At 41.3% G+C, this 11,567-nt stretch overlaps 1 protein-coding gene and 1 non-coding gene across 3 annotated transcripts; both read right to left on the bottom strand.

The window, feature by feature from the left end:
• Window positions 1-1,016: 1,016 nt before the first annotated feature.
• TRNAT-AGU (transfer RNA threonine (anticodon AGU)) lies at window positions 1,017-1,090 on the bottom strand. Its single transcript has one exon. It is a non-coding gene; the product is annotated as a tRNA-Thr (tRNA).
• Window positions 1,091-2,637: 1,547 nt separating this feature from the next.
• LOC147463374 (mitogen-activated protein kinase 15-like) lies at window positions 2,638-7,581 on the bottom strand. Of its 2 annotated transcripts, XM_086488491.1 has the most exons (10): window positions 6,453-7,580; window positions 6,193-6,320; window positions 6,033-6,092; window positions 5,760-5,909; window positions 4,627-4,782; window positions 4,383-4,520; window positions 4,210-4,283; window positions 4,008-4,106; window positions 3,580-3,722; window positions 2,638-3,150 (listed from the first exon to the last, which is right to left on the bottom strand). In XM_086488491.1, the coding sequence occupies exons 1-10, from the start codon at window positions 6,856-6,858 to the stop codon at window positions 2,861-2,863; spliced, it is 1,644 nt and encodes a 547-aa protein (XP_086344617.1). In that variant the 5' UTR covers window positions 6,859-7,580; the 3' UTR covers window positions 2,638-2,860. The 2 variants fall into 2 exon arrangements, with proteins under 2 accessions (XP_086344617.1, XP_086344625.1); XM_086488499.1 differs by lacking the exon at window positions 4,008-4,106 and having other exon boundaries at window positions 6,453-7,581.
• Window positions 7,582-11,567: the final 3,986 nt, after the last annotated feature.

Raw genomic sequence — 11,567 nt, 5'->3', positions numbered from 1 at the left:
TAATTGTCACAACTTGAAGTTCCTTTTGTCATTTATATGCACATTTATGATATATTTATGGGAAAATTATCAAAATACCCCTCTAATTTGTGGAAATTCCTAAAATACCCCTCAAATTTCAAAAATTCCCAAAATACCCATGTATCTATTTTGGTCGGATTGCTCATGGTTTTCCAATCTTTATTTCTTTTTGACAATCGAGATCCGTGTTCGAGTGCTTAGCATGTGATTCGTCACAAATTACCTTGCAAAAAAAGGCAATTAGATCTAAAAAACAATGAAGCAATTCATCTCCGAAGCCTACATAACCAACTCAAATTCTAGTTTTAACATCTTGTATTGATAGACAATCAGTCTTCTTATGAAAAACTACAAATTTTTTTATCTTTGGAGAAATTTAATCTCACAACCAGGGGTATTTTGGAAAATTTGAAGGGCATTTTGGGAATTTATGAGAAAATATTGGAGGTATTTTGGGAATTTTTTAACTTTGAGGGGTATGTTGGGAATTCCCACAAATTAGAGGAGTATTTTGGTAATTTTCCCTATATTTATTTATTTATTTATGCTATGGTCATCGCCTTTTCCTTCATTTTTTGCTCCCTTTGAAAAGGCCTTGTGCAAGTCCAAACCCATGGTCTAATTGTTAGTGGATTCTAGGAGGAGAAAAGAGAAGAACCTACAAATGAGATGCAAGCAATAACCCAAAAGGAAAAGACAAAAGTGGCGATAGATAGGATGCCAAAATTGAAAGGCTTGTGGCAAAATTGAAAGGCTAGCAACAATATTAAGAGAGCCAATTTGAGTCGAATCTTTGCCATGCTTGCTTACTATTGCAAATGTTTACTGAAAGTTCACAAGCAAAGACTGTTGTTCTCTTAAGAGTATCAAAATCAAAGCAATTTGCTTGTGGCCAGCAAAAGGTACCCAACGAGCTCCAATGCGTATTTTAAGAATTGAGCTCAAGACGTCTCGTCAAAATCCAAGCAGCATAATACGACCGACCAAAATAATTTTGCTTTCATTGAGAATCGAACTCAAGACCTCCCGCTTACTAAACGGGTGCTCTAGCCAACTGAGCTATGAAAGCTGCTGGATATTTTTGTTGTTTTAAATTAAATATTATATTTCACCGTTGTATTGTTTTCCGCTAAGACTCCCCCGAGAGAGAGAGAGAGAGAGAGAGAGAGAGAGGGGCTTCTTGCGCCATGGCATCACTTTCTTTATTCCGCAGCGGCTATTTCGGCATAAAAGCAGATCGTGACACTTTTCAGAGTCTCATGCTGCTGCTTCTGACGTTCAGTTGAAAAGGGCTTTAATACTTCATCGATGGGCGGCAGTGCAGAACCTTTCGTTCCTCGAGGCCACAGGCATGGAGGGTGATCTAGGGAAAAATGTAAACTCGGGTGCCTGGGGTAGATATAGCTGAGGGTGAGAGGACATCCAATATGATACTCACTCACTCACACCAACATCATCAGTGGGCGGTTTCATCACCACCCACCAAAACTCCGAACTCCTGGGTTTTCCCCTATCGCAAATGTCAGCACTATCTCACACGGGCATGGGCATGAAGGGATCAATGGCCCACACCTTTTTTGGGTAGCCCGGACATCGTGGGCCATTGATCTTGTGGCGCGCCCCAAATTTACCAATTTGTCCGAGTTCACTAAACTGATCCAGATTTACACGACGGATTTACCATAGAAGAAACTGTTCTCCCAATGCTTTCAACGAGCACACGGAAGTGAGGTGGTTAAGCTGATAATAGGCTTGCAAAGGTGGCTTCCGGGGTTCGAATCCCGGGCAGGAGGAAGAAGAGAATTTTAACGTCATAGAAAACTACTTAGAGGGGGGGATTTACAAGTTTTGTTGCACCCGAGTTTACCAATTTTTCCGAATTTACACAAAATGCAACGGCCGACTTAGATTGCACCCAATCTCCAAAATGGGCATCAACCATTGATCCCCTCCTGCACATGCCCGTGTGAGATAGTGAGGAGGGTGAGGCCTCAGCCATTTCTAGCATTCATTCCTTTAGCCCTCTCTTAAGAAGCACCTAGTAGGCAGTTTGTCATCTAAGCTTGCTGCCACTTATTGCAATATACGCAGATGGATCCAAGACAAGCACAGACTCACGTTTTAAGGAAAGTGCAAAGTAAAGACTCATGGTAGTCACCCTTGGGACAACAAAGTGCAAGATATAGACCCATGGTAGTCACCCTTGGGACAAAATAACCATAGTATTGACTAAATACTATGTTGTGGGCTTGCAACCATTCTTGCATTCATTCCTTTTAACCCCCCTCCCCCCCCCCCCCCCCAACTTTTCAGAAGCACCTTGAAGGCAGGTTCTAAGCTTGCTGCCACTTGAGTTCCTGATGAATCCAAGATAAGCCCAGATTCACCTTTAAAGGAAAGTGCAACATATAGACTCACGGTAGTCACCAATATAACCAATTCTGCACAGTATTGACTAAATTCTGCAACACCCCCACTAACCACATCCCCACTTGATTGCTAGCTTACAGCACAATTTGGAGGTCCATTTCAAAAAACTTGATAGATGCAAAAGACACCTCAATGCACCACAACTAAAGCTTAAATACACGTAGTGTTAAGCGGTAATCACACAAAAAAAAGAATTATAACTTGTCATTAAAAGAATGTGTCAAAGTCAGTACACAGCGTCTCTCAGATGAGACTGCCATACAAGACGTGTAAGAAAATTACAATTTTCCAGTGGCTGGCAAAACCCCACGTACAAAAAGAGGTGAAAACAATCATAGCAACAGCGGCCCAACTCTGTACATGCCTTCTGCTATGAAAGCTTTCCATAGGGACATCATCAGATCTGATGTTAATATGCCATGCCATTTGAGAATACCGCCACCAACTTGGCAACCGTACTTCCCATCGACCTGTTTCGTGTTTGAACTATCTTCCCTTCACCTACCTTACTTTCTTTTTTGTTAGTATCTTGATCTCCTTTATAAACTGTCCTTGTTTTAGGTTGAGGCTGAGTTTGTTGAGAGAGGCTCACACTTGCACTCTTCACCAATTTCTTCACATTCGACGTCTCCTTGCATGCCGAATCGTCACCCTCGCATGCAACCGGTACCAGAGCTTTCTTCAGCTTTTTCGGCTCCCCTGTAAAGCCCAAAATCAATTTTCACGTCAATCATTAGTAATCTTTTTGGCTTGGCTAAAAATCTTTTTTTATTTTTCTTATCCTTTAGAAAAAAAATGTTATTGGTAGATAAATAGAGATGTCATTGATATGACGGACTACACAATCAATCAAACTAATCTATTTTCTTACTGATTGTATGTTGATTGATAGAAAATGAGTGGGTGAAATCCATGAGTCTTAGTTTTCTTTCATTTACTATGAGAACATGAACCTCAACTTTGAAGCATATATATAATATAGTTTTTCATTTGAGTTGATGAGTGTTGAAAAAGTTCAATCATTTTGTGGCCTCATGTGCTGCTTGGCAGATTGTGATTTAATCACTTGTTCTAGTTGCAATACCTACTGAATAAACACAAATCAGAAAGTGTTGAATGGAAAGATACCTTTTTCACAATTGCCATGGGCAACCTTATGCAGTCCCAAAGGCGCTCTGGCTTCAGTGTTCCTTTGTACTGTACACCTTACCACATTACCATTCTCTTTTACATGAGATTTTGCCTCCTCCCTTGGTGCTAATACACGCTCCCTGTTGAGAATAACACCATGAGTGATGGTTATAATTATTATTAAAGTTCGAGTGTGTCATTGAAACAAAAAAAGACTAAACCTATCACATATACAAATTCCAATGAGAGATTACATCCATGTCTTCTAACAAACTCTGTTCACTGAGATACACAATCGCAGAATCATACTTACGGTCCTCAGCGAGTTAATGAGAAATTACATCCATGTCTTTTGACAAAACTCTGTTTATTGAGATAAGCAATCGCATAAGCGAACCTACTGTCCTTAGCAAGATGAGGGTTACCTAGGTAATGATGTGTGCTTCCTTTCCATTGGTAGCCTCACAGACTCTTTAGACTGTCTTTGTAAATGATCAAACTGTCTTTTTAGTTGATCAACCGCACTGGAACTCAGGATGCATTAATCAGAACTGTTATTCTTACGACACGCAACCTTTGGTGGCACTTAGCACCAATGCAAACTATAGGTAAAATAGATGTGCATACCTAGGATACATAAATCGGGACTGGTCTTTGCTGTTTAAGTACTGCTTCAACATTTCCGGATGATACTCCAATATCTAAATAAAAAGTGAAACATTGCTCACCATGTCAGAATGCTTGTGAACAGAAAGCCTGCAATATCTTTGACAAACAATGACCCATTAAACAATGTATACCTCCCTATAAATCAACTCCCGTACATCCTCCTTGTTTAACCTCTTCCTCTCAAAATCAAAATCAGCCTTGTATGCTGGATGTGAAGCAGGTTCCCGCTCCAACTTTGCCAATCCTTTGAAATACGGATCTCCCAAAGCCTGTGAAGAGAACAAAACGTAATCTGGCTTAGAAGAGCACTTTTGACATTTTGCGAGGATAAAGCACTAAGCACATATCACAAATGCAAAATAATCAATGAATCACCTCTTCTGCTGTGGGCCGATCCTTTGCATCAAAGGCGAGCAATTTTTGCAATAAACGAACAGCTAATGGATTGACATTTGGAAACTTCTGATGAAATGATGCTGGCTGTTTTCTACGCATGTTAGTCAAATACCGCCTTGCTTTATCATTGCGGATCTGAAAGCCCAATATACAAACACGCAAGAGTGTGAGAAATCAAGATTCAAAACATACAACAAAAAAACCATTAACAAACACCAGTGCAATCCATAAGAATTAAAAGGCTTTGGTTAGGTACCAGATTGATGTCATTTTGTGCAATTTAGTTGTTTGAAATACAGGTAATGCAGAGACTCACCTAAATCTAAGGTGGTAAGTGATAACCCTCCTGAATTAAGGTACGATACTCAGCTGAATCACCAAAACTTTGACAGAACTCTCAGACATCAAGAGGCCGAGTGTGCATTCTATGGTGTTTGATTTTTGGGTAATATTAAGATCAAACAACCTTTCCATAGCAAAATGAGCTGCTCGGCCAAAGAAAGAGAAAATCAAATAAAAGAAATCACAATAATACCAGGATCATTGTTCGGCCAAAGAAGGGGAAAATCAAATAAAAGAAATCACAACAATACCAGAATCATTGTTTGACCAAAAAAGGGGAAAATCAAACAAAAGAAATCGCAGCAATACCAGGATCATATGGGACCGACACAAAAATGAGTCTAGTTTTGATATTTATCTAGATGAACCAAGGAAAACCCAATTCCCTTCAAAAGAAGGTGCAAGTAAAAGACTCATGGTAATCAAGCCAGTGAATGCTAAGTCCTCAAAATTCTTACATACAGCCCCTGCCATTAAAGCTGGGGAAACATTTGTGCTGTGATTGCTTTTGGAATATCTATTACCCCATCCATGAATATTTCCTCTCTTAACGTAGATGTATTTTTTAAATAGAGTTTCTGACAACTGAAAAACCTGCGAACTTTCATCACATTGCAAGAACCTCTTGCAGTTCAATAGTTAGTGTTCACATCTCAAGCTCAAACGCACAATGTAATTGAGCTGTTTGAACTTTGACAGCAAATGTTTGCTATCATTACTAAACATGGTTATTCTATCTCTCAATTTAACATAACAGGCTCAAAGCTAACCCTTGCAATAACATCTCCTGGAGGAGTTCCCAGCAAGTCAGTTATAAGTTCTAACTGGTTAACGACATTTCTGCCAGGGAAGAGTGGCCTCCCCGAAAGCACTTCTGCGAAAATGCATCCAACACTCCACATATCCACAGCAGTTGTGTACTGCAGCAAAACAAAAAAGAAAATGTGATGAGAGAGTAGCAAATACAAACGTCAAACATAGAGAGAGAGAGAGAGAGAGAGAGAGAGAGAGAGAGCCTGCCCTATGCACAGAATCTGCCATACCTTTGAATAAAAAGACCCACAAAGTTCTGGGGCTCGATACCATCTTGTTGCCACATAATCCTAATAGAGGAAAAGAGGACATGTTTAGAAAAGCAAACAAGAAATGAAAATCTCCAAAAAATTAGAACACTATTTCTTATTGCTGCCTTCATAGACTCACAGTCCAAAATATGGCTGAAGAAGAACCGCTGAAAGCTACTCGCGCTAACCCAAAATCACAAAGCTTCAGTTTGCAATCAGAATTTGCCAAAACATTCTTTGGCTTTAAATCCCGATGAAACACATTAGCTGCATGAAACAATCCAGGCAGAAATGTTAGCCTAACAGCTTGGGCTATTTGTCTTTATCGACCGGTGTATCTTCATTCTCCGAAAGAAAAACGGGAGGAAAATTATGTGCTGCAAAAACAGTAAGATGGACCTGTATGGATAAATTTCAAGGCCCGCAGAAGCTGATAAAGAAAAAATTGATAATGATCCTGGGTCAAGTCATCATTCGCTTTGATCACCTGATGCAGGTCAGCCTCCATGAGCTCAAAAACAACATAGATGTCCTTGAAGTCACGGGGGGAAGGGGGGAGCAAGATGTGCTTGATCTCAACAATGTCAGGATGCTTCAGAAAGCGGAGGAGCTTGATCTCTCTAAGGATTCGTGTGGCATCAGACACGTGATCAAAAATGTCATTAATCTTCTTAATGGCAACTTTCTCGCCTGTGTGTGTATCGATTGCCGAGCACACAACACCATAGCTGCCTTTGCCAATGACTTCCAAAATCTGGTAGCGATTAGCCTCACTGTATTCTTTGAAGAACTCTATCCTTCCCATTTTTACCAAACAATCTTACTCTTTGAACATCAAAATTTTGCACATGTAGGTTGCCTGGCAGTGTCTACACTACAATGTTAGGAGCCCCTTTGCAGGTTTCTGCAACGTTTTTGCCTGATACTCCGAAGTTCGTGTGTACATCACAACTGGCATGATCAAGTGGCTGATAATGCAAGAGCACATCTCAAATGTGCTTCTCCTTGCAGAAAATACACAGACATCTCAAATGTGCTTCTCCTTGCAGAAAATACACCGCCGCAAGTGGCCTTGATCTGCAGGTCAACATAGCAAGCACATCCTTGTAAGAGCACCTTCTGCAACTACGAGGGCTGGTTTTGTTCTGTGCATCAAGATGCTCTGATCTGGCATTAGAAGTACTGCAAAAGTGGAGAATTTCCAAGACGACCTCAATGTAGCATACTGCCGGCTTGCCACTCTGGTACTAGGGTTCGCAGAACCCTAGAATGGAAAAGGCGAGCTGAAAGCTAAAGAAGCCACCGGTGAAGGAAGGATCCCTTGGTGCAAGAGAGGAGCCGCTGCATAAAACTGGGACATGAGCGACTGTGTATTGCAACAAAGAGAGCACATGGCGGTGGTGGGCTCTTGCGGGGAAAGTGGGCGATGGAAGCTTGTGAGTAGTTTTCGGTGAAGAGGAGGAGGAGTAGGAAAAGGCAGGCAGGCCAAACATGAACATGCTGTTGAGTGGAGCTCGCTTTGGACAAGACGTCGCCACCTATTATCTGAATTTCAAAATCTGCATTCTCCTCGTTTTAGGCCTTGATGCTGGCCTCGCCTGCCGTTGTGAAGGGGTCCCTCCCAAGAAGCCATCAGCACTATCTCCCACGAGGTCTTCTACGGTTGGGTTGAGACGATGCGGCGGAAAAGATTACAAGGTCGTTCAGTCTTTGTAGAGAGAGAGTTGAATGGCTACAGCCTTTCCTCCGAGCACACCATAAATCGTCGAAACCCCCCCCCCCCCCCCTCCCCCCCGAAAGAAGAGCTCGCCCCCCTCTTTCTTGTGTTCTTTTGCCTTCACGGTTATTCAAACGACACATTGGGAACTGCAAGCATGCATGCTCTATCGCCAGGATCGTCTGAACCCAGCCTATATAACCCGAGCGTTGAGATCCATGGCAACAAACTAGGGCACATACCTTTCAATTCGAAGCATAACACAATGTCCTTCTTTAAACGCATGTGCTTTGCGGTGTTTGTTAGCATGCTTAGCGTACAGTTCTTGTGAATGCTTAATAGCAGAGTGTACACTTTCATAAATTTCATGAAAATTTGTAGTGAAAGTATCGGCAGCAGGCACACTGCTAGAAACTCTTGAAGCAGGAGTAAGAAGAGAATGATCATACACAATCTCAAAAGGAGACTTACCTATAGCAGAGTGTGTGGTGTTATTATAAGCAAACTATAAAATATGCAGATAATCATCCCACTTATTGGGATGAGAGGACACATAAGCTTTTAATAAGTCAATAATAGTGCGATTAGTGACTTCTGTTTGACCATTAGATTCATGGTGGAATACAGAAGTGAAATCAAGTGTAGTGCTAAGATTTTCAAAAACTGTAGTCCAAAAAGCACTGCAAAATTTTGAATCTATATCATGTATGATTACTTTTGACGAACCATGATGAGAAAAAACATATTTTAAAAAGAGAAGTGCACCTTGATGTACAGTGAGAGTTTTCTTGCATGGAATGAAATATGCCTGCTTAGAAAAACGATCAATAACAGTCCACTCATGTTATGTTTGTGAGTAGTGAGTGGGAAACCAGTGATAAAGTCCATAGATATGTGTTCCCAAGGTCTTTCAGGAATAGGGAGAGGATGTTACAGACCTAAGTTCTTACATGTTGTTGCGTTAATCTTTTGGTAAATTAAACAAGATGAAACATATTGTTTAATATCATTTTTCATAGCAGGCCAATAAAAATCACAACATAAATTTTGAAAAGTAGCAACAAAACCTCTGTGTCATTATACCTCAATAAGGTCTCTTTCACTTACGAAAAAGAGTTTTTGAATCTTCTCATGGCCTTCTTTTCCCTTTTATTCCCACCTCTCTCCTCGTCCTACCACCTTCTTCTCCCTCCTCTTCATGTTACCCTCTCTTCACCTTCATCTTTTGTGTGTCCTTTTCTCGTCAAGCAATGGAGTCCACCCACTCTATGTCATAAAAAACTAATATCTAACCAACCCAAATGATTTTTTCATATTAAATTGATCATTTAATGTGAGAGAATAAATGAGAACAAGAGTTAGAATATAGACATGTGCTTATAGATCTATCTCAACATGGGGCCAATGGTAAAGGGGCCCAAATGAGAGATGGTATGTCAAAGAGCAAGGCTAACCAATGGAGCATAAAGACCTTAGGGTTAGTTTCATTGAAGACCTCCAATAGTTAGTGTTAAAAGTCATTTGACCTTAGTTAAGCTAGGGTTGTGCTTGAGGTGGGAACCTGGCCCAAGCTTAAGGTGCTTGTAGTGTGACTGAGATGCTTGAGGTGCTTGAGGTGCTTGTCATGCTTGAGATGCTAGGGTTGTACTTGAGGTGGGAACCCGGCCCAAGCTTGAGGAGCTTAAGGGACAAGCTTGTGGTGGGAACCGGGCCTAAGCTTGAGGGGCTTGAGGTGTCAAACTATTCAAAAAATGAGTAGACTTGGTGAATTTTCAACCTATGAGTTTTTACTAACTCACCAATATCTGTATATGATATACATAACCATAAAGCACACTGAAAAATTATGAGAAAAGTGCATGGAATCTAACACACTACCTCATCGGCCAAAATCAAACACATAGAACCACCAACCACTTGTAGCCACAAAAGGCATACATATCCTCCAAGCTTTGTGCTCAAGAAAAATACAATCTAGTGCACAAATATTTATGATGTCCAAGATGTACCTACATCATAAACATATGGGAGTCAAAGCCGCTCTCCAGAAAGACTGCTCCATAAAATCAGTCGGAGCCGTATGTGTCAAATGTAGTTGACATTGAGGGGGTCACCAAAGAGACTATGTTAGAGTCGAGCTACTTTAGATGCATGCTAGAGGAGAGGTAATGCCGCTCTTTCTCAATCCAAGGTCATGGGAATCCAAGATGCAAGGAGATGTCATTGATGGGGGAGGCTATGATGAGGAAGTCATAGGAGAGCCTACTGTGCTCTCTCTCTCTCTCTCTCTCTCTCTCTCTCTCTCTCTCTCTCTCTCTTTGTGGCTTGAAGCCAAAAAATTGATACTGAAGAAAAAAAGAAAGGATACTGATGCTTAGGGTCTCAATGTTGAGAATTTTAGAAGAAGCCAAAGGAAGATTCTTGAAAGTTGGGGACTTGCATGTGCATGTCAAAGAGAATCCCTCATCTAGATCTTGTACATACTAGTATCCACTTATCGGCACATTCACCTTTAAGTGGGAGGTTGTTGGGGTTAAAGGTGGATGTGCCTTGGGATGAATGTGTGCACCCAATGACCTCTTATTGTGTGTGGATGGAGTGAGGCTTACTTGGATCTTCACTCCAACCACATAGAGTCTCCTTCCTCACATGTGCATTGGAATGTGCACCGCATTGCTTCCACATAGTGTGCTACCCTTTTAGGCAATATGCCCATGCAGACCATTTTGTAACATCCAATTTTGAATGTGAGTGGCATTACGTAAGAAGCAAGAAATTCACATGGGTGAACACATGAACATTGAGATTATTAGTCAAGGACCATTCAAAAAATCCATTTTTTTAAAAATGGAATGCAAAGCAATGACCACTTAAAGAGAAATATCATGTGCTAGAGTGTACATTGATTATAGGGCATGCCCAACTAGGGTGCAAAAAAGAAAGACCCCACCACCATTCATAGGGTGGATTTTGGAGAGGGAGGCCTTGGAACATCAAGGAGGTGGGAGTGGAGATTAAGGCAATGGAATGATGGACATGAGGGGGTAGTTAATTCCTCTTTGGATTCCTCCCTACTCTTTCTCTATTCTCTCTCTCTATCCCCACTACTCTATTTCCACTCACCATCATCAACTCTATTGGCTTGTCCCCCTCCCCCCATTCATCTTGACCTCCTTGTCTCTCTCAACTATTGTGTGACTCCCTCTCTCCCACTAGATAGCTCTTGATTCTTGATCTTGGTTCATCACCTGCTCTCACCCATGATCCTAGCTCTTGAGCAACTCTCTCACTTGCACTCTTGGTTCATCACTATGCTCACCTATGCTCCTTTGCACATGGTGCTGCTACTCCTAACAATTGACCACCTGATGTTGTTGCCCGCTCATGGAGTTGTCCACCTCCTTGGCACAAGGTGGTGTTGATGTTGATTGACTACCTGATGCAATTGTCTACTCACAATGTGGTCCACCTCCTTGCCACCTTGTAATCCTAAAGCTGACGGAGAACCAACGGTGATCGATCGACCAACAGTGCGGTCCACCTACTATCCTATGGTTGTTGGGATTATGGTCTTTGGCCCAAACCTCTAAAAATCTATGGGCATGACCTCTCGTATAGTCAACAATCTAGTCATCTTTTGAGCATGTGACGGCACATTGCCTAGCACACATGGCATTGTGATTTGCACAAGAGTCCAAAAAGGTATCCCACTTACCCTAATTTCTACATTTAATGGAGTTTTTGGGATTATGACCTTTGGCCTAGAACTCTCAAACTCTATAGGCATGACCTCTTGT

Source organism: Adiantum capillus-veneris, chromosome 2 (assembly GCF_014529385.1).
Source record: "Adiantum capillus-veneris isolate H3 chromosome 2, ASM1452938v2, whole genome shotgun sequence".
In the NCBI taxonomy this organism is placed as follows: domain Eukaryota; kingdom Viridiplantae; phylum Streptophyta; class Polypodiopsida; order Polypodiales; family Pteridaceae; genus Adiantum; species Adiantum capillus-veneris.
Note: the sequence above shows the minus strand (reverse complement) of the source record. Positions and strands in the feature narration are given on the sequence as shown.

What these genes read in the sequence shown, in the direction of transcription:
- LOC147463374 (XM_086488491.1), bottom strand. Translation starts at nt 6,858, where the DNA reads ATGGGAAGGATAGAGTTCTTCAAAGAATACAGTGAGGCTAATCGCTAC. An exon ending in CTTGAAATTTATCCATACAG is followed by an intron (nt 6,321 to 6,452) that starts GTCCATCTTACT and finishes TGTTTCATGCAG; the next exon opens with CTAATGTGTTTCATCGGGAT. An exon ending in GTGGGTCTTTTTATTCAAAG is followed by an intron (nt 5,910 to 6,032) that starts GTATGGCAGATT and finishes GTTTTGCTGCAG; the next exon opens with TACACAACTGCTGTGGATAT.